General features: G+C 35.8%; 2 protein-coding genes across 3 annotated transcripts; one reads left to right on the plus strand and one right to left on the minus strand.

Moving 5' to 3' along the window:
• Window positions 1-260: 260 nt before the first annotated feature.
• Window positions 261-17,501, plus strand: LOC129790049 (plastin-1). 2 transcript variants are annotated; one of them, XM_055827230.1, is made up of 5 exons: window positions 261-552; window positions 12,545-13,655; window positions 13,895-14,173; window positions 15,187-15,440; window positions 16,287-17,501. In XM_055827230.1, the coding sequence occupies exons 1-5, from the start codon at window positions 487-489 to the stop codon at window positions 16,464-16,466; spliced, it is 1,890 nt and encodes a 629-aa protein (XP_055683205.1). In that variant the 5' UTR covers window positions 261-486; the 3' UTR covers window positions 16,467-17,501. The 2 variants fall into 2 exon arrangements, with proteins under 2 accessions (XP_055683205.1, XP_055683204.1); XM_055827229.1 differs by lacking the exon at window positions 261-552 and adding an exon at window positions 8,710-10,141.
• Window positions 17,502-18,175: 674 nt separating this feature from the next.
• On the minus strand, window positions 18,176-22,692 carry LOC129790044 (zinc finger protein 16). The gene is made up of 5 exons (XM_055827222.1): window positions 22,561-22,692; window positions 19,857-22,021; window positions 18,976-19,764; window positions 18,413-18,899; window positions 18,176-18,345 (listed from the first exon to the last, which is right to left on the minus strand). Exons 2-4 carry the CDS (start codon window positions 21,984-21,986, stop codon window positions 18,534-18,536), a joined length of 3,285 nt encoding a protein of 1,094 aa, XP_055683197.1. The 5' UTR covers window positions 21,987-22,021; window positions 22,561-22,692; the 3' UTR covers window positions 18,176-18,345; window positions 18,413-18,533.
• Window positions 22,693-23,048: the final 356 nt, after the last annotated feature.

The following is a 23,048-nucleotide window of genomic DNA, read 5'->3' on the forward strand; positions in this document are numbered from 1 at the left end:
AAGAAAATTGTTTTAGCAGTTTTACCACGAAGTTTTTTATGCAGTCATATTTTACAATTTATTAAATTTTTCTTGCAACGAGTAAGAAATCGTAACATGAAATGTACAATGAAGAAAAACCCGGAAAACCATAAGGAATGTCCATTGATACTTCTTGTATTTTTCCTATTTATTAAAAGGTACTCCTGAATTTACCATCACTTTCTTCCACACACAACAGACGCGAGAGTTTAGGCGGATTATGTGGGACATCTCAACTTGAGGAGAATTTTTTTATTGGGCCACCACTAGGTTTTGTTGCGGTCACAAAGCCGATGTTTTCGCAGTAAATTCTTCGTCTGCAAGTAAATTCCTCGTGTTTTAATCCTTTTATTGCTTCCCCAAGTGACTAAAGTTGCAAGTAACATTCCCCCGGAAGCGTGCAGTAATCGATATATTCCATTTATTGAGACTGTGAAGTGTATTTTCGGTGTTGACACAATAATAATGGCAAATAACCTCAAGGGATTGTCCCCTGACGAGAGACTGGAGATCCGTGAGACATTCACAGAGGTACGGATGCTGATAATTTACAATTCTCAATGCCACTCATGTGTGCTTCGGTGTACAAAGAAGCATTTTGCAAGGATTATTTGGGAGAAAAACCTTGGGAAATGCGACTAAACAGCCAATTCTTGGTGGATAGAAGTTACACTATACAGGTCGTGTGGATGGGGAGGTGCTACGCCCAGTTTTGCGTTATTTGAATTCCATCGTCACGAATAAATATATTTGGCTAAAATCCGCAGGTATATTCGCAAAGAATAATCTCGGCAAATATTTACTCAGGTTGATAAAATATATACCTGTACGTATCCAAAAAAAAAACCCAATCATCTCAAGCATTTTCCACCAAATTGGAGATGATTCAGCAAGACAAGTGGAAATTGTCTGCTGGAGATGCGCCCAAAAGGAACTTAAGTTTTCGTCTCAAGAAGACGACACTCCGTGTGAACTTCATTGAAATTCCTAAAGTAGCTAAAAGAGGTAGATTAAAGAGGTGTAGTAGTATTAATTTATTGCAGAAATGAAGTAGAGATATGCGTGTAAATTTTTTCGGTTGAGCGACGACCAAAAAGAGTTGCTTTTCTCGGCTCAAAAAAAAATTCATTTGGTCTCTTGAACACTTAATTGTTCGGCTAATGAGTGAATTTTACGACATGCGAAAATTTATAAACTTATACTCAAAATAGAGATTTATTACTTGAATCATTCAATTTACTATTTTTTGTGTAACTATTTTGACTTACAATAAGATCAAATAATAAACACTCATTCATTGATTTTTTAGATCATTTGCAACATAATTCATTGAATTTTCCTGACTTTGCGTATTTATTTCTGAAAATTCCTACTCTTATTAATTTTTTTTTCAATGGAAAAGCTCTTAAAAATTGTGCTAATCATACCCCAGTTTGCAAAGAGCCCGATTATTCATTTTTGCGGAAAGGTGCGCACTTCTCATAAGTTGCATGATTCGTCATGCAAAGTGACTCAATTAGTAATCAATAGTGATATTTTCACTATAAACTCTCTCAGTTTAGTTTCTTCTATATGACCACACATTTTTTTCTTCTCTGTCTCTCTCAAGTTATGCTTGGGGCTGACGTCATCATTTTGCAATGCTTAAGGTATTTTTCTTCTCTCCGTGTGAGCATTGTGGGTGAGAATCGTGCTGGAATTGGTGGCAAACATCCAATCTTTCCAGTTCATCTGTATAGTGTGGAATATATTTCGTAAAAAAAAACTCCAACATTCTGTGGTATTTCTCTGATGCAACGTATGCAACATATCTAAGGCCCTGTAAAAATTTTATCCATGGGGGAAGTCAAATCTCCGGTCATTCGCTGAGGTTTTACCCGGTAAAATTGACGGCAAATGAGCGGAAATGTTTTATAGGGGGGTTTTGCGGTTCCTTTTTGGATTCAGTTCAAGTTCAACTGCACGATAAATTACTGGGATATTGGTTTAAGACGGAATACTAATCGCATGCGATAAGATTTCCACATGGTATCGTACAAATTGAATGGAATAGAGAGATAAATATGTGTATTATGTGTCCAAGTTGTGGACAATATATTGGCGCTATATTTTCACGTGCAATAAAAAATAAACGATTACTTTACGAGCTTTTCAATTTCCATTTTCCTGTATGCTCTTTAGGGCCATTTAGTACACATTGTAAATACATAATAAAAATTATTGCCATAATGCCACCTATATTTTTACCATTTTTCTTTACAATTCATCTTCATATTTTTAGTTTTTTAGTTGATTTTTTAGTAAAAATTTTACCAGTATACAAAATTTCTATTTACTTGAAATTAAATTTCTTATTTTTTTGATAGTTTGCTCGAATGAGGTGTTTTTCCATTAAAACAGGTACACTCCTCTATAGGAGTTGAAGAATAGATAAACTAAAAACTTCCTTTATATAAAAATAACTATTTTTGGCAACATCCCACATTGTTTTTTGTTTAAAATATAGAAATTATGTAAAAGTCCACTCATACTATAAAATGTGCTTTTAGTGATTAATAAAAGTCATTGGTGTGATATTAAAACTCCCAGTTAATTGCAATTTACGCACAAGACTTGATTGTGAGAATTTTGCAGAGAAAAATGAAAAAAAAATGAAGATGTGAGGAGACACAGAGTATACAACAGAAATTGAAAAAGACAGACACTCCATGAATACGCCCCATTCATCAAAATGAAGAGCGGAGTCATGTAAAAAGTTACAATTATAAATAAAATCAAGAAAAGAGATTTCTTCATAGAGTACGATGGAAGTAGAGAAGGGGGAAAATAATTACTTTAAATTGGTCAAGAGGAAGAGGCAAAAATAGCAATAAAGTACGTGGCGACGATGAATTAGTGGCGGTATCTGTCTTTTCTCTCTTTTTTCCCTCCTTCTTAATTCAAAGAACTGTGGGAGTTCCTAACAATCCACTCTCCCGCAAGAAGTGACACCTAAAGTTGGAAATTCACCAAAAATTTCTTTTTCTCAATGTCGCTCTAGCATTGTGTGTGGATTTTTTTTTCAAGAAACTCGTTTGATATGTTCGTGCTTGCATGTGATTTTTTATTTCTCACTATAAGTTTGTATTTGTGATTTTCTTCTCAAAATTTATCTTTTAGCTGTGATTCTTTCTTAAAAGAAGCACAGCTTCTGTGTACACTCTAAAATGCAAAGTCGTCAGATCGGGCTCAAACTTGGGATGAGCACGAATTAGGGTCCCCACATTCCAAAAAATGGTGGCGCCAAAAATTTTTCCGGCCGGCCGTCCGTCCGTCCGTCCGTCCGGCCGTCCGGCCGGCCGGAACCTTTCTCTAAATTGCAAGAGAACGGTAATAGATAGAGACTTGCGGTCAACGGCAAAGTTCATATATCAGGTGGAAGACATCCGATTATGAAGTCAAATCCAACCCCCCACCCCCGCGTCCGCCATTTTGAATAACCTCAAAATTTTGTTTTCGCTATATCTCAGCCCCTGTAATAGCTAAAAATCTGAAATTTTTATATGTTGTAGGGGCCATCAAGACCTTTCCAACGATACCTCATTTTCGAAAATCGGCCAAGCCGTTTAGCCAATATGGCCGCCACAATTTTTCATCGAAAATCGGCCATAACTCGAGAACGGCTTGACCGATTTTGATCAACTCGGGCTCAAATGAAAGATAATAATGAGCCCTACAACTCCTCGGAACATTGCAAGTTCAAGAAATGACCGCAAGTGGCGCTAAAATCGAAAACAAAATTTTCGATGAGTTTTCGATGAATATCTCGAGCACCGCTTTATAGAATTGCTTCAAATTTTGATATGTAATAGTTGACTATAGTATCTAGCTCCATGCCAAAAATGAAGAAAATCTATGTAGCCGTTCCGGAGATATCGCGTTTTAAAGTTTACATGTCATATCTTGAGTTGCATAAGTCCAACGCCCCGCGAAGCGGGGCGTTTTATATACACATATAAAATAAAATAAAATAAATATATATAAATGCATAGATATATACATTATATATATACATATAAAAATGCAAAGATAAATATATATAAACTGCAAAGATAAAAATTAAATATAGCATGGATGGAACAGTATAAAGCGAAAGAACGGTAAGTAAAACTTACGGGCTGTGATTCTTTCTTTGTCAGTGAAATGTGAAATTGACGGAAAATTGAGGATGGGCAAATTTTGAGGAAGGCTTTCTCGCGTACCGAATCACAGCCAACGCCCACGATTAAGGCTTCTCACAAATTATCTGCGCGTTGGCTGTGATTCGGTGCGCGAGAAAGCCTTCCTCAAAATTTGCCCATCCTCAATTTTCCGTCAATTTCACATTTCACTGACAAAGAAAGAATCACAGCCCGTAAGTTTTACTTACCGTTCTTTCGCTTTATACTGTTCCATCCATGCTATATTTAATTTTTATCTTTGCAGTTTATATATATTTATCTTTGCATTTTTATATGTATATATATAATGTATATATCTATGCATTTATATATATTTATTTTATTTTATTTTATATGTGTATATTTTATTTCTCTCCATCCCATAAGAGTAATGTCTTTAGCAAAAGAGTTGAGTATATTTAATAGAGTTTGTATTTTTTTGTTTAATAGTGTGGTTTGTTTTAAACACGACAGAAGCACACTCTTAAACCAGTTACTTGGTCGATATTAATGACTTTTTTTTTTCTTATTCTCTCATTCACAATATTTACATTTTTTTCCACTAATATGTGGATGCTTATATGTATGTATGAAGAGAGTTGGGAGAAGATCAAGACATTTCGTGTCTTTTATGCTCTTTTTGTTAATTTTCTAATTGTGTGCTGATTATGCATAAAAATATGCCATAAAGATGTGCGCAATGCATGAGAAATTGTAAAAATTGCATTCAAGCGCAAAAAGATGGAAAAAAAATTTTCATGAAAATCTCTTTTCTGATTCTTCTATAATTTTTCCACGTCATCAGAAAGAAAACATATTTTTCCAAGTATTTTCCGACTAAAAAAATTTAACTTTATGTGATGTTTGCCATTTCAACAATTCCCTTGCCAGAATTGTTTACCAACACTGTCCTTCACTGTGAATTTGATCCGAGTGCACGATTTGAATAATTTATCGTCATTTACTCAAGTTAAAAGCAGCTGAAGTTAAAATTAATAACATGATCTTTAAAGTTGATAAACATCTAGATTGATGATTGCAACATGAAAAGTATATAAGGTCAATGCATCTTACAATGATAATTTTTGCTTTTGCAGTTTTTTCGATTTTGAAATAAAGTAAAGTATTTAAATGTCCAAATGGAACTTTGCACGAGCTTTTAATAACTTTTTATAGTTTTGTAATTTAATAATTTATGGATACTCTCAACATCATTTATCTATTTTAATGTTTTTCAACTCTGGCTTATACATGTACATACTACTACTTACCTATAAAAGATCATACGGAATGTTCATGAGTTGCGTTGAGGTAAAAGAAGGGGGACAAACTGTTCAAGGATTTTACTTCGCACCGAGAGAAAACATTAAGCAAAATAAGAAAATGTCCCTCTAAAAAAGGCAAAAATCACATAAAGTTGCTTCATTGTTGAGAAGAATGTGGAATGGCAGTAAAATGCATCAAATTTGAGATGATTGAGTATAACAAATGTGATAGACAAGCGTGAAAACTGATCATTTTAATGACACATTTTAATATGGAAATCAATATGTTGATCCATGAATTCCATTGCATCTCCTATTTCAATGCATTTACATTGTTGTAATTTGAGATTCTTTATTCTATTGTGGTAAAGGGAAAGAGGTTGAAAATTGTCTCCATTAGTCAAGTTTTTCATATATAAAATGTTATATGATATGGCATTAAAGAAGAAAAAAATTATATGTAGAAAATTCATTATCAAACACAGCAGAAAGTAAAGTGATTGATATATAAATTTTTAAAAAATCGACAACACTTGTGATGATTTCAATGTCACCAATATTCTTATCAGAGAATGTCTCCTCTTCATTGAATTATCCATTTATGAGCTCGTCGGTGATTTCTCCATGAAAATAATAATGATAAAGTCATTTTTGAAGCCTCGGTCAGCTTTTTTTTTTGCTATTTTGAAATGAAAATTAAATTTTGAAGCATCTGATTTAGATAAAGCAATTTGAAACAAACAACTTCCGAAAGAATTGGAGAATTTTAACATTTTTTACACATTTTGACTGAATTTTGTTAAGTGAATGCTTTCAGTCAATGAAGAAGAAAAGTAGTACATAAAAGAGATCTTGGGGATTTTTTTTATCTCGCTACTTCCGGTAAATTCATTGCACAACAAATTGTAGTGTATGTTTTGTCTATTTACTTAATGTGAGAAAAAAAAGAAAAATATATATTATAGGAATGAATATAAATCTTATCAGTTATTATTACAGTTTCTATTTTCAATGAAGATGTCGAAGAGGAAAAAATTCTCCCACTGAGAATAACTCCGGGAGATTGACTCTTTTGTTTGCTCTTTGCATGCGCCTTCCACGTATGAAATGTGAGCATATATAGTAGATTTTAATTTTTCCCCTAATCGAATAAATCAAAAGACTTTGCTTTATTTGTTAGTGAAATTTTTTTGGCATAATTTAAATATTTTTGTACAAGAAAACTGTAGCTAATTAATTCATGAGGTTAATCTCATACTTTCTTCGCTTGTCAACTTAACTTAGTTTTGTTGGAATATTTTTGCGGAAAGAGTGAAAATATTTTTAACGGGTTTTCCGAATGTGTGGAAAGGATTTCCATTTAAATGAGCCCTTCAAAACCTACATTCAAAAATGAATTTTAATCTATCGAAATATGTAGCAAGTTTGGCAGAAAGAAACGTATAAAGACAAGTATTTCTGCTTTTCCTATCTTTACGAAAAACTATTTCATTGCACAATAAAAACTCAACTTTAATGATAAAACAAATTATGTCAAAAAATGTAGTATATTTACAAACTCTATCATTGTTCCGTCAAATACGGAAAAAATCAATAATATTTCCCCATCACATAGATTAAAAGAGTTTCTTTGAACAGGCGACATGGAGATAATTTCTTAATGGTTGAACAAGTGCATAAAAATTATATTGAGGGGAAGACGATATGAATTTACTGCAAGGGGTGCGCAATTTAAAATGCTCAACTGAAGCACTGTGCTCGCTCCATTCACATCTTCTTGCCATTTCCATTTCATCAACTGCTTCTAAACGGTTAGAGAACAACATAATGAAATGGAAATGAGTGAGAAATATTTCCTAAAATAAACCATGGAGAAATCAATAATACAAATAAATGAGGAGTAAATGGGTTGTTGAATTATGACGAAAGAGTTTGAAAAAAATAGACAGAGAGAAATATTTATTTACATAGGGGAGACCGGGGTAAAAATAGTCAATTTGCATAAATCCTTATCTGCAGGATTCCCCAAGGGCAAGAAAATTTCCTCGATAGGTCATTCTTATAGGAAATTTCCTGGCCTACAACTTTGTCTCAGACCACTTTTCTCTATCTCCACGGGAAATATGAGTTTTCGAGCTTTTCCTAAACCCTTCCTCTTCTGACTTTTTTTGGACGCGGCGGGTAAATATAGTCACCAGTAGGCTAAATAAAGTCAGTCGAATTTTCCGACATTTCCAATGATTTTCCACCTGAGAGATTGATAGTAGTTGATAGCTAAACTTCTCACCTTTTGATTCACGACAAGGAATTTCACTTTTATACGCACTAAAACAGAGAATTTTGCGATTTTCTCAAACACGACATTTTGCAACAAATGAATAGAAAATATGCCAAAAATTTCGATCTCCCATATGATTTACATGGGATGACTAGATCTACCCCAAGGGGTATGTTTTGATTCAAAAAATTGTAGAGAAAAATCATTAAAAGTTAATGAAAAATACACCTTGGCAACGTTTTCTGAAGTAACCCAGCTAGTGAGAAAAATTATCAGATTGGAAAATTGCTGAAGGAAAACTTCGGAAAACGCGTTTTTCTCAATACGCAAAAGTTTGGGAAATGGGCCAAAAATCTATTTTTATTTTTAACTCCTAAAGTACTGATCGGATAACCTCCAAATTACTGTCAAAAATTATAGGTTGGTAGGGCTTTGCACCCTAATTTTTTTCGATTTTTCCGATTTATATTTTGGGAGAAATTGGCATTTGAAAATTCCAAAATGACTATTTTTACCCCGGTCTCCCCTACAGTTTTTTCACATTTATGTTTTGCCTGCATTTATACATGCTGTATAACTATTTATTCTCTTTCCGAGATCATTGCCTTGTTGACATTGCAGAAGACGAAAGTTTACCAATGGATTTGTATGAGGTTGTAAAAGTATGATTATTCTAGTGTTGAATTGTTTTTGATATAATCTTTAGTGTCACATACTTATCTGTTTAAAAGAGGTTTAATAGAAATTTCTTTATTTGTTTAAAGTTTATTGTTTACGATTTATTATTATTAGTATTTTCTAATTCATTTTATAAAACAATATTAGTAAAAGGAAAATCTAGTTTATTAACCATACTCTACCTCAAAAAATGTTGTACCTGATGAAAGAATCTATTTTGGTGTCAGTGCTACGTATCTAACAAATCAAGAATCTCAATCTGAGGTGATCTCATGCAAACTACAATTATTAAGAAAATCAAGTGCAGAAAGTCTTTAACACTGTGTAGATACTATGTCTTCTGAAGATTTAATTTATCTTATCAATTAAATAAACACTGATTATGAAATTACAAGATTACAATCTGAATTAAACTATATATTTGACGCATTAAACGCGACATGGAAATAAAAATGTTTAGAAATTTTCACTAAAGCTGAATTTTCTCTCGTGCTTAAAAAAATCATGCAAACTTTAAACAAAGTCGATTAAAAAAGCTTATTTATTTTATTGTCTCACACATCAGCAATGCAAAAATCCTTAAGATTCTCCGACAAATTAAACATCAACCAATGTCATTGTCTTTCATTGGAAAATGAAATGGGCATCTCTTGGACAAAAATCGCGTTTTTGGCATAATGTGAAGTGTGAAATTCACCTTGTTTCAATAAAAGTGAAAATGTTAAAATTCGCGTGGCATTGTATATAGATTTATTTATCAGTCTTGATTATTCATTGTGTCTTTATTATTTAAATATACATACATACAAGCTTAGGTTAAACTTTCCCGTTAACTAGGAGGTGGAACTTTTTCTTTTGAAAAAATTCTCAGAATTTTTTTTTGTTCTTGGAAAACTTTTTTAATAAATCACTCTACAGTAAAATTCATTGACAGTGGTCAGATTTTGTTGTATGAAGAACACGAAGGGATGTTGATAACAAAGAATGACGCGATTTGAAAGAAAAAAAAAACCGTGTCAAGCAACGAACATGAGTACGTATGATGAATAATTTTCTTATCAATTTGAAGAATTTATGATTTACACTCTTTTTAATCATCACAATGTGTCTCTGTGTTGAAATTGATAAATCCACGTGTGGAAAATGTACTTTTTTTTGGCAGAGTGTTGGGTTTTTCTTGATATGTTTGTAGAGAGTTCTTTTTCGCTCATATATGGATTTTGGGAAATGAGCAGGGGCTGTATCTACGATAAATGGGGTGCGAAAGTCAAAACCGCGATAAGAATGGCGTAAATGTATGTGGATGAGATGATGGTATAGTGAAGAAGAGCTCTTAGCAAGGAAGGGCGATGCGGTGGAGGAGGAAGCTCTAACAGTGGGAGAAAAAGAGGGAAATTTTCATTTCACTTTCAGTTGCTTCGTGACTCTCTATGTGGTATCATTTCGATGTAAATTCGTCTTAGGCACAAGGTTGAAATTTTTCTCATCTCTCCAAATTTCTGTGTAAAAACTATTTTTTCGCATTCCTAGTGAGTGAAAAAATCTTACAGTTTAGTAAATCCTTTTGGGGATTCTTTTGTGCAAAAGAAAGTGCTGAGAAAAGGATAATAAAAAAGGAAAAAATGGATATCCTAACGGTCGATCAACATGAAATTATGAAGGAATTTCAAGTTAATCTTGAACACGAACTGTGGCCGGAAGTAAGTGTGTTTATTGTGTATCCTCATTGCGGAAAGAGAACCTTTTTCAAGTCACCTGCCCTACGGGGTGTGACGAATTCTATACCTAGTGTTGTTACATAACATTCTTATTGGTATATTCCTTATCAATTTCTACTTATCGGGGGTTTGCTAAAAAAAATTCTCAATATCGATCTCACAGCACAAACTGCCATAAAGTATATTTTGTTATCAGTACCTATACCTGACGGAGGCAAAAGGATTTCAACCGAAAGATTATGAATTTTATCAATTTAAAGTGTTTATTGGATCTTCTCCTGGAATTTCAATTATTTTTTTTTTTTCATAAAAGACTTCTACTCTACTTTGTGATGTATTGCTTAACAATTCATTCACATTATTCTTTTTTACAAGAAAAAAATGCATTTAATGTGGAAAATATATATCTTTATTTATTTCTTTGGAATTAAACAATGTAATATGGAGTGTGTGGGAGGTAAATGATCCCCTTGGCCTAGAGACGGTGTCAATTAAAAAAAAACTGCCACAATTATGCATCAGAGTTAACATGATTGTAAATGCGCCCCGAGGATACGTTCCCTCTGCATCAATATGCAAATTAAACCGATGACTTCAAAGTGTTTTCTAGGGCGTTTGCGTACAATTTCCTGAATGAGTCAGACTTGTTGTTTTCTCATGCTTGAGATTGTTTTGGAGCATTATAAGATATGAAAAAAAATTGAGAATCATTTTACTCCACTGGGGGGAGGGAAAACATGTAAATAACATGATGAAGAAATTATAACAATTTCTCACGATGAAAAGTGTTAGACACAGCAATTTATCATAATTATAATGTAGCATGGAATTTAATAAAATGCAATAATAATATTGCTATTAATATGTCAAAAATATACATACACCAAACTATTCATTATTTTACCCCCCATTATCTTCCCAGCAGTTTTTAATATTCACTTATCGTCATGTTGCGTGATTAAATAGATATTGAATTTTATACTAAATTATTCTATTTTGTAAAAATTACTGGCATTGAATTTTTAGCACCTTCTCAGCTGATTGAATATTAAATTGCAATGAAACACATCATTAATTGGATGAAATAATATACATAAATAGTGTTGCAGAACCTTTCATCTTTCTGAACTGATCTTGCAACTTTCTTGTCGATCTTCAATTTATTTGAAAATGTTGCAAAGTTTGTTATACCTATACTCATACTTAAAAAAAAAGAGAGAAATGCTTGCATAACAACAAATGAAGCACGAAGAAAGAGCAAAAATTGCATTTTTATTCATCACACCATCTTCGTAGTCACAAAAAGTGAAAATTTGAATAAATCCTCAATAGCTCACGTTGGGGTACTTTATATGTTAATTTTTGTGTGCGATTTAATAAAAATTGTATAGAATTGGTTCCATATTAAATTGTTACACTTTCCACAAGAAGAAAATTTCCGTAACAAAAGATCACGAAGAGATACATCGAATCAATTTTGCAAGATTTTGCATATCGAAAAATTATCATTTCGACATACAGTAGTACCTCAAATTACGTTAATAAGAGCACGATTTATAAATATAATTTTGTAACGAAACAACCCATTTACAACATTAGTGTAGACAGGAAAAATATTTGGGAGTTTTTTTAAGCATCCTAAAATATCAGCCATTAGTTTAGAAATTTTCAAACGTTTAAAAAAATCAAATGTTAGAAAACAATATGTAGTCAAATGTCAAAATTTGGAAAAAAAAATCTCAGATTAAAAAAATGAATCTTCAACGCAAGAAAAAAAATCTAACGTTGCACAAATAACTTGTCAAGTTTTATTAATTTGAATTCAGCAGTAATTAGGAGACTTTAATTACTTCAAATTTCATTAACCTTGACACCTGTTTATGTCCTTTTTTATAATCAATTTTTAACGCATTTTAAGTAATTTAAAATAAAGAAAAAAAATTATTTTCTAAAGTCAGTTTGTCCCTACCTTACAACAAATTTTCCTTAGAATAAATATTTATTTTTGGGCATGATTTGAAAGAAACGCAAAAAGGTACAGTCACTTTTTGAAGCATCACTGTAAATTATATTACTTTGTGATTAATAAATTGGATACTTTGAGGGAAATTTCAAAGATTTTTATTATGTCGGTCAATTTGTATGATTGTTTAATTTTACAAAATGTAAAGCATGATGATTCATATGGGTGAAGTTATTTATGACGAAACAATCAAGAAAAAATAGGAAAAACAACATAAAATTCCTATCTTGTGCATAAAAATAGGAATTTTGTGAACAAGTGGCCACAGGGTGAATTCAATGGCTTTATCTCTAATGTATTACATAAGCCTAGCGCATAGATATCGAATCAGCGCTAATCGAAAACTTCTATCTTCTTTGCAGATTGACAAAAATAATTATGGTTTCATTGAGCTCAAAGACCTTCGTGAGGCTCTGGATCAGGTGGGATTCAAATTACCCGGGTACAAAATACGTGAAATGGTGAATGAATACAGTCAACGACAGGAGATAAAGAGTAAGGATCGGTTGTCGTATGATGAATTTGAATCGCTGTGTATGGACCTCAAGGCAAAGGATGTGGGGAGTAAATTTAAGACGGTTGTGTCGAAGAAGGAGAACCTCGAGACACTTGGTGGGATGTCGAGTATCTCGGCTGAGGGGACAACGCATAGTGTTCGTTTGGAAGAACAATTGGCATTTTCCGATTGGATCAATTCAAATTTGGGTCATGATCCCGACCTGAGGCATTTGCTACCCATTGATCAGGAAGGCAAGACACTTTATTTGAAAATTAAGGATGGTATCCTCCTGTGTAAGATCATCAATCACTCCTGTCCGGATACAATTGACGAGCGTGCAATTAACAAGAAGAACCTCACGGTGTACACGGAATTTGAGAATTTAACCCTCGGTTTGGTGTCAGCTCAGGCCATTGGATGCAATATTGTCAACATTGATGCTCATGATTTGGCAAAAGGGAAGCCACACCTTGTCCTTGGGCTCCTCTGGCAAATTATCAGGATTGGGTTGTTCAGTCAAATTACCCTCGATCACTGTCCGGGGCTTGTGGCGCTAGTCAATGAGGGTGAAAATCTCGAGGACCTCATGAAGCTCTCACCGGAGGCAATTCTCCTACGTTGGGTGAATTACCACCTCGAACGTGCTGGTATTCAGCGACGATGCACAAATTTCCAGAGTGACATTGCCGATTCGGAGGTCTACACGTACTTGCTGAAGCAGATTGCACCAAACACCGCTGGTGTTACCCTTGAAGCTCTCAGGGAGTCGGATCACACTCAAAGGGCTGAGGTGATGCTCCAGCAGGCGGCAAAACTCAATTGCCGTAGCTTTGTGACACCTCAAGATGTTGTGGGTGGTGTCTACAAACTCAATCTCGCCTTCGTGGCGAATCTCTTCAACAATCATCCGGGACTCGATGAACCGGAACAGATTGAGGGGCTGGAATCGATTGAGGAAACACGAGAGGAGAAGAGTAAGTACAATATAAATATAGTCTCATTATCTCATCTGCTCTGTTTATACATATTTTTGCTTCAACACCTGCACTACACAAGTGAGTTTCCTCCCCTCCCTCCTCACACTACCATGCTGATGGGAATATTCCCATGAACACGATGGGTTGGAAGAGTATCAGAGAAGGCAAATCACTTTAAGACGCTCACTTCTTGGCTTTTGTCTCACTTTTCTCTATATAATCCCGACCTTTCTCAGCATACCGGAACTGGATGAATTCAATGGGAGTGGCACCACATGTTAATTGGCTGTACTCCGATTTAGCCGATGGTCTAGTCATCTTCCAATTGTGTGACATCATTAAACCGGGTATTGTTAATTGGAATCGGGTGCACAAGAAGTTTGCACCGCTCACCAAGTTTATGGAAAAGCTGGAAAATTGCAATTATGCCGTTGAATTGGGGAAACAACTCAAATTCTCCCTGGTTGGCATAGCTGGACAAGATATCAGTGATGGAAATGCAACACTAACACTCGGTGAGTATTTTCTACTTCTTCTACTTCTTGTGATTTGTGAAAAGCTCACGTTGATGAGCTGTAAAAGTTGCTTTTGCTAAGAAATTGTGTTGAAATCCACTTTCAAACTAAATCTCTTTAACTTGTTTGGAAGCTGTGAGCCATATAATTTTACGTACAACAACAACAAAAATTGATTAAAAAATCCAAATTATTGTCTGCTGGTTGATCATTTTGTGAAATTTTGAAATTTGATTAAGGGCCGTCACAGAGATACCTACATAATTACTTTCTTATACCTTCACTTTATAGTCATCACATTGTCTCACATCAATTTTCTTGTTTTCCTGTAAATTGTAATGTGTGATTGGCGAATTGAAAATTATTGCTGATTAATTATGCATTTCTCACTGAAAAAAAAAACGCAAAACATGTATTTTCAGCAACGTGATGAATGTGAATAAGGAGAGACGCGAAAGATATTAAGATGAGTGGTGGATGGTTTGAGAGAAAATTGTTTGTTTTAACAATCAATGACTCATTTGAATGTCAAGAAATTTTTGCATAAATTCATTTTAACTAATTCTTCACACTGTATGTGCGAGTGAGTAACATGTAAACAGAGTTTTTCCTCACTGATGCCAAGCTCTTGCAGAGAAGAAAGATTTTTATAAAGCTTTTAGGCAGGAAGTTTTGTTATTTTTCTTCCTGTTTCCCCTCTTGCGTCTCCATCTCATCATACATATATAGGAGGAAGATAAAAGAAGCGCGGAAAGGTGTAAAAGAAATGAGACTTTTTTTTGTTCATCAACATTAAACACATGTTTTTTTTTTTCAAAGTTAATTCATCAGCTTCTTGCGATAAATATTTATCTCTCTGCGAAGAGATGATTTTGCCTCTATACGCGCGTCGGAAAATCATTTCATTGCGCGAGTCTGTGATTAGTATGTAGTACATATAGTAGTATGATGGGAAGTGAGTCATGGTGCGAGTTATAAACTGAACTGATGTACTATCTCTTCCTCCCTTGCAGCTCTCATCTGGCAACTTATGCGAGCCTACACGTTGTCCATTCTATCGCGGCTGGCAAATACGGGAAATCCCATTATTGAGCGAGAGATTGTTCAGTGGGTGAATCAGAAGCTCGAGGGTGCTGGAAAGAGTTCGAGCCTCAAGAATTTCCAGGATTCCAAGATATCCGATGGAATTATTGTCATTGATCTCATTGATGCCATCAAGAGGGGTAGCATCAATTATGATTTGGTCAAACGCGGTGGTGGAGAAGAGGTAAGAATTAAAAATTAAAAATTGTAAATATATTTCTTTTAGAATCAAATCTTAGGGGAAAAATAAGAAAAGAGCTCAAAATAGGGGCATATTCGGCGTAAAAATTTCTTTACTTTTTATGTTAAAAGGTCATTTTGGTATTCACCATAAAAAACTAGTCTCCAAACTTTTATATCCATAAATAAAAAATAAAATAGAATTGGTATTCAGGGTAAAAGTTTTTATCGAGTTTTTTATGATAAGTGAATTTTGGAGGTCCTTCTATGAGCGTTTAAAGCTATTTTATGCCGTTTGATGATGTGAAAAATTATGAATCTGACAGAAATTGATCTCAAACTAAAATTATGAAGGCAAAATCATGTTTTTATTTAGTTTTTGCTGATTATTAACTTAATTATTTATTTATTAAAAATAATCGATTGATTAGAAAAAAAAACCAATTCTACTCATCATGCATTTGATAAATTCCTCACAATTTTGTGGAATAATTTGTAATGCCAATTTTAACAGTTTTACATACTGATAAAAAAATTTTAAAAATCGGTATTCTGCGTAAAACATTTTTTATCTTATCAAAGATTCTTTTGACGACTTTTACGGTAAAAGTTCATAAAATAAAAGTAAAAGATTTTTTACGCTGAATATGGCCCTAATATAATATTTTTTATAGCTAAAGAGAAGAAAATGATCTGAAATAGAGTTGTAAGGCATAAAATGTCCTATATACATTTCGCTTTATCTGTTTGAAAAATATTATATTTTGAAGTCTTTTCAAACCCTTAAGTGACTTTTTTTGCCCCGCTCTCCCATTTTTTTACACAATTTAATTATTTTTAATTCCTACAGGATAACTTGGCCAATGCGAAGTATGCAATTTCAATGGCAAGAAAAATTGGCGCTCGTGTGTACGCCCTGCCAGAGGATATCACAGAAGTAAAGCCGAAGATGGTCATGACAGTATTCGCCTGCCTCATGGCGATGGATTACATTCCCAATATGGACAGCGTTGAAACCAATTCCCATTAGGATGTTTAATTTTTGTTTTATCAATTTAAGGAATCGCCCTTAGCATTTTCTTTTCGCTTTAGAAAAAAAAACAAAAATTCGTAATTCGTAAATTAATTGTAATTTTAGGTGCTTCTCATGGAGAAATTAATTATTGTTTTTCCCCCTTTTCTTCGTGTCCCTGACACGGATTCTAAGCTTTTCTTTTTTTTTGGAAAATCTCTGGAAGCATGTCAGAGAAATATTTTTTTTTGTTGAAAATCTTTATTTTGTAGAATATATTTTTCAAGAAAACTTGTAATATTTTTTTATTACTCTAATTTTAGGCACTATATTTCCATTTATTCGAAATTGAGTGATTCCATTTTTGTAATTTAAAAAAATTCTTTTTCAATTAACGCAGTATTCGTAAATTGTGCGGTGAAGCAACGTTGTAAAGGTTTATATAAATATTCTTTACAAAATTAAAACAAATATAATGTGTAGATTAATATATCGATCCTACATTCTTTTTTTTTAGTAAGTTTAGCATGACGAAAAGTATGTTTACGTAGAAGAAGTTGCATCCTTTGGAAATTTTCTTTGAAAACTATCATTGCTTCTGAATGCTAAGAAATTCAATATAGAAAGATGTACAAGGTTTCTGCGTGTGCAACAAATTAAAAGAAGAAAAAAGTGAGGTTTTTATCAATGGAAGAGCAAAAAAGTGCCATCGCGAGATAATTAGAGGAAGAGAGTGAAAAAAAATTGGGGTGAAAGTTGATTTTTGGGAGATTCAATTATTGTGCAATTATACATAGAATGGCACTGGACATTTTTATATAAGTATTTTTTAATTATTTAAATAAAAAACAAAATGAAGAGATAATAAAAGTAAGCACTAAGCTATATTTAATGAAAATATTTCACGACAAAACAGCATTAACCATTTTTTACCAAAATAATATACAGTAACTTATAAGAATTATAAATATTAAATATGCAGTGTAATGTGTAATGATTTGGAATGGTTTACTACTCTATTTTAATAATAATAATAATATTATGTAAGAACAACATTTTTCTTTTATTCTCCTAAGAAGTTGAAAATATGCGGGAACGGAGTGAAAATCAATCCTTGCAAGTCTAAATTCTCATAAATATGAAGTTCCTCGAAATTTTAGAAAATCGAGTAGATTCTGATAAAAATCTTTTCTAACTTAAAAGTTTATACCAACAATTTTATAACTGACGAATTGTATGGAAAGGAAAGGTATATATCAGAATCTACCCCGATGATTCAAATTTTCGATCTTCGATAATGACGTTTTCGTCTCATGACTTGATTATGAAAATGCTTAATTTTGGATAGTTAATTTTTATTTATTGAGCTAAAACCAATGCAATACGATATCTTTTTGGTCCCTGAACATTTTGAGAATACAAAGGATTTCTTCAAGGACTCACAGGATCAGGAAAGATGAAAAACCAAAAATTAAAAAATCGATGTTTTGCCAAAAATGTTTTATTTGAGCGTAATGAAACCTTTAAAAATTATTTTCACGTCATTCGGATTTTTTATGTCCTTAAGGACGATAAAAATCTGTCTTTTTCTGACTTACCCTCGGTTAGAGAATTAAACATTGGAACTTTTTACCCAATCAAAGAAGAACTTTACCTATAAAATGAATGTTAATACCATTAAAAAAAAACAATTTTTTTCACAAACTACGAAAGTTTCGTAGCTTTACTTTATTTTTCATGGATGCTACAATTTATTTTTTTGTTTTACTATAACATTGACCATTTCTAGCATGATAGATTATATTATTTAAAGTTTAAAACATGATACGTGAAAAGACAATATAATTTTTTTTCTTTAACTTTCCTCAGTGTTGCGTTAAATTTATATAAAATAGAGCTGAAAAGAAAGAAATATTCCATTAGAATGATTCCCTTTTAAAGATAATTAAAAAAAAAAAACTTACTTGTCCTACTAGTGAGAAAATGGAAACAAGTTGAATGGCAAATTATATGGTACTGATTTTTTTTTGGGGGATGAGCCTTCTCTTGTGGAAGACGCGTCACGTGCCTCCACCCAGGAGCCACCTAAATGTGAATTGCCACGTGTGCAAAGAGATCTTCCTGTGTGAGGAACATGGATGAACACATTTCACACTTAAACTCAGTAGCATTGCTCTTTGTGGCCCCAATATCATCAATGTCACCCGTGATGATCTCACTATCCTTGTCCATGCCCCCGAGAATGTCTTCCTTGCTATCTTCTACCTCCTTGCCGGATTTTTTGGCTGCAATTGCCAATTGACGCTTCGTGAGGTGCCCAATGTTTGATGTAATTGTCTCAGGTTGCTGCGGACGCTTCTTACCCGGTGTTGTAATCCGTCTTCTGCTCTTGCTACTTCCACCAACACTACCACTACTGCTACCCTTTGCATTCTGTTCACTCAGTAGTGACTGAAATTGTGAAAAAGAATTAAATTTTGATGAATAAGTGGAATTAAAAATAATTTTGGCTTATCACCAAACTTACCTGATTGAGATCCCTCTTCGGTGAAGGTGATTGCTTAATGGGTGACCGTAGGATGGCCTCTAAATCATTAACAATGTCCATACTGTACTTGTTGTACGTCTTCTTCGACAGACCACTACCATCGTGCTCCAGCACCGTGGCTGTTGCTGTCATCTCCATCGGCTCTTGCTTCACACTAACTTCCTGTGCAATCTGATCTGGTACATCGGAGAATGTAGCCGGACTCATAATTCTATCTGTGTAGTGATAGCTCACATTCTTTATCCTTGCCCTTAAGGTCTTCTGCCCACGGGCAGTTGGTCCACTAGTTCCAGCTACGTCTGTTGGTGCTGTACGTGTAATCAATGTCTTTGTCCGTCTCTTTCCATCCTCCACGGCAACGCGTGTCTTTTGCGTTCGAATCATTTTAGGACGCGACTGCGGTGGCAATGCCACCATGGCTGATGACAGTGACAATGCTACAGCATTCTTCTTGCGTGACGCTGCCCCCTTGTTTAAATCAAACTTCGCCACGGACGTCTCAAAGTCCGTTGAGGCTCGCAGTAAATTCTGATCATCCAACCCATCAATGTTGAATGTATTCTGCCCACGACGTGTGTTACTTCCACGTGCTCCACCACCCTGACGGCCAGTCTGCACAACTGGTGATGCTTGATAGCGTTCCTGGGCATCCGATTGCGAGGGATCCTCATCTGATAAATCTGAGGAATTTTTGCTACGTTGCGTACGTAGACGTTCCAATTCGTGCGGTTTCAGCTTGCGACGTCGTTGATATTTCCTTGGGCCACTCTGAGGAAGAAAACCAAATAATAGATTAATTTTAACTCAGAGATCCTTTGCTCTAGCCTAGAGAAGCTATAAATTGCAACATTTTTACTCACAGGAGGTTGTCTCTTAGCCAATGTATTCATATCGCTGTGCTGAATGAGATGCTGTATCAGCTCCGTAGGTAGGGCAAACATCTCAGAGCAGACTTCGCAGTAGTACGGTGTTACGGAGGTGCCACGCTGTGAATCAGCACCTGAGTGATGTGATCTAATGTGTTCTCGCAGAACAACGCGTTGATTGAAGGCACGCGGGCACACGGAACATGCGTATGGCTTCTCACCCGTGTGGATACGTTCGTGCTTCCGCAGTGTACCACCATCGGCGAATGCCTTCCAGCAGTATTTGCACCCATAGGGACGCTCTCCTGTGTGGATACGAATATGTATCTGCTGCGAACTACGCGATCCGAATGTTTTGCCACACTCTCGGCAGGGAAATTGCCTCCCGGAGACATTTGTATGCGAATGCCGGTGATTCATGAGGCTTCGTCCATCGGGAAAACGATCCCCGCACACATCACACGTGACACACTTATCCCGATGTGACATCATGTGGCGCTTGAGACGCGCCTTATTGTGAAATGTCTTGGCACACTTGGAGCAGGAATGCTTCTTCTCCCTGGAGTGATCCCAAGCATGCTTCATGAGGGATTTGCTGTCACGGCACACCTTTCCGCACAGTCGGCACGAATGTGTCGTGAGCTCGTCCGCATGTGTCGTATCGATGTGCTCCTTGATTGTTGGCTCATCGAGGAATGTCTCACCGCACAGCATGCACTTGTATGGCTGGAAGCGTGCATGTACTTCGGCGTGTGCAAGGAGATCAAGAGCCTCGGCGAATGTTTCACCGCACACATTGCAACAATGCCGGGAGATATCGGTCTCAACTATCTCCTTCTTTGCATGCGAACGCGAATGACGCTTCAGTAGAGCCTGACGATGGAAGCACATCCCGCAGACTTCGCAGTAAAAATTCCCATATTTCTCATCACCCTCCCCCGAATCTGTTTCCGTCTCCTCATCCATGAGGGAACTATCAAAGTCAGCAGTGCTCTTCGGATCCATGCGATGTAAGAGCTGATGATCACGCAGGCGCGTTGCATCCCAGAACATTTCACCGCATGTCTCACATTCAAACGGTGAATCCCCACCGTGCATCCTTGCGTGCGACGCAAGAGCCTTTTCACGTGCAAATGACACACCACAGTGTTGACAGACAAAGGGCTTCTTTGGATCGGTCACCGGGTATTGCTCCACCATTGGATAGATCTCTCCATGCTGCTGTTGCTGTGACGAATCACTAAGGAGCTTCATATCTTCATTTATATAGTCAAATTTGGGTATCTCACGAACACTATTTGTCATCTTGAGTGTTGTTCTCTTTCGTGGTGTAATCTGCTGCTGTGCCTTCTTCCGTGGACTCGGTGATACGCCGTAGTTTATAAAGGACTTCTTTATCGAAATATCTTCATCATCCTCCTCCTCTTCCTCCTCATTCTGCCCAGTTATGTATTCCGTACCACCGAGATCATGATCTGTGGGCGCATACGCGTGAATCTTGAAGTGATTGTGTAGATCACAGCGCCTAATGTACCGGGCACCGCAGAGATTACACACATGGGGTCGATCTGTCTGATGCGCCACCATGTGGTTCATTAGATTGGCCTTCTTCCGGAAGCGACGACTGCAGAAGTCACACGGATACGGACGCGATGATGTGTACTCATCCTGGGGTGGTAGTGGAACAACTTCCTCATCCTCCTGCACTTCCTGCACAACAGCCCCATTGCTGTCAATTAGTATCTCCATCTTTCCCTCAGGCACGCCACTCTCATCGATAACCACTTCCTCGCACACCTGCCCGTCAAAGTGCTGCTGTTCCGTGTACTCCTCAATCTCCGTCTCCTGAACATGCTCCTCAATGATATCGCCCATATTCTGCCCATCTTGCGTCATGTACACGAGATTTGCCGTTGAGGTGTGCCCCAGGTGATCCGACATTGCCGCCAGGTACTCCTCATCGTCAACTTCTTCAATGATATCATCCTCATTTATGGTGCTTGGATCAATGTCCACACCATCATCCTCGTGCACTTCCTGAATTATATCATTCTCCTCCAGGCACTCCCCCTCATCTCCACTACCCTGAATCCACTCAATCTGGTACGCTTCATCCTCATCCATGGCATCAGTTGCGTCTCAACGTCCTGAGCTAGCTTCTGCAAACACAAAAAACATTGATTTGTATTCAATACCTACAAAGTATCCCATCCCCAAAAGACCCCCCGAAAAGTGCGGAAAGCCCCTCAAGAATCTGCAACAGACGGACTTTTTTTGGTATGCCTCCCTCCCTGACAGCTAGGCGAAGCATTGGAACTTTTTGAACAGACCTTGAAACAAGGGGGAGGGGGAACGCAGCCATCGCTCTAATGGCGGTCATTTTTGTGAAAGGAATTTGTGTGAGGTTATGGGAAAATGAGGTTATCCCAAGGAAAAAGGGCAATTTCCCACCGGAAAAACCACTGTCACTGCCTGCAAAAACAATTGAGGTCAGATTTTCTCGCACCCACGCCCCGGAAGTGGCCAAAAACCCATATCGCTGTGTACTTTGTTCGCCATTTGCTTGAGCAAATTCTCTCTTCCCAACCAACAAAATTCGACGCAACTTTTACCCGATTCAAAACATCTTTCCCCCCTGAATTTCGCTCGTAAAGTTCACACTGATACACAAAGAAAATGTTTATTTAGCAATAATCACCTCAATATGCGGGGAAAAGCACTTTTTCGGGGTAGTTTTTCACAAATTTCACGAAAATAAAATGCACTCAAAAAAGGAGTACATTTTGTCATGAGCTTACGAAGTCACCGCAATGAGCGCTCAAATCGTCAAGAATGTAGGTGAGAGCGGGATATAGCATATTGCTTTCTCGCTCATGTTAATGTACTTTTTTCTCACTTTTCGGTGCTTTTTCCGAAATTTTCGGAAACATGATGCGCGCCAAAAATGAAACTTCAAAATGCACTAACGGACAAATTGCTTTCTCACAATTTGTTTTTCCCTCAATTTTTAAGCATAAAACACATTTTCAGGCTTTTCAGGGCTCCTGGAGCACTTGGGGGTGTTCCTGGGGCCCCCAAAGGAAGTTTTTTTTGCAGAAATTGGAGCTCACAATTCGTTTGTTTGTTGGGAATTTTATATAAAACGTATAAAACTGAAAAATACAATAAATGATTAAAAATCATTAA

Source organism: Lutzomyia longipalpis, chromosome 2 (assembly GCF_024334085.1).
Source record: "Lutzomyia longipalpis isolate SR_M1_2022 chromosome 2, ASM2433408v1".
Taxonomy (NCBI): Eukaryota; Metazoa; Arthropoda; class Insecta; order Diptera; family Psychodidae; genus Lutzomyia; species Lutzomyia longipalpis.

Coding starts and splice junctions, on each gene's coding strand:
- LOC129790049 (XM_055827229.1), top strand. CDS start 10,064: ATGGATATCCTAACGGTCGATCAACATGAAATTATGAAGGAATTTCAA. Junction 14,174..15,186: donor AAATGCAACACTAACACTCG/GTGAGTATTTTC, acceptor CCTCCCTTGCAG/CTCTCATCTGGCAACTTATG. Junction 15,441..16,286: donor AACGCGGTGGTGGAGAAGAG/GTAAGAATTAAA, acceptor TAATTCCTACAG/GATAACTTGGCCAATGCGAA.
- LOC129790044 (XM_055827222.1), bottom strand. CDS start 21,986: ATGGATGAGGATGAAGCGTACCAGATTGAGTGGATTCAGGGTAGTGGA. Junction 19,765..19,856: donor TGGCTAAGAGACAACCTCCT/GTGAGTAAAAAT, acceptor TTTCTTCCTCAG/AGTGGCCCAAGGAAATATCA. Junction 18,900..18,975: donor CGAAGAGGGATCTCAATCAG/GTAAGTTTGGTG, acceptor TCACAATTTCAG/TCACTACTGAGTGAACAGAA.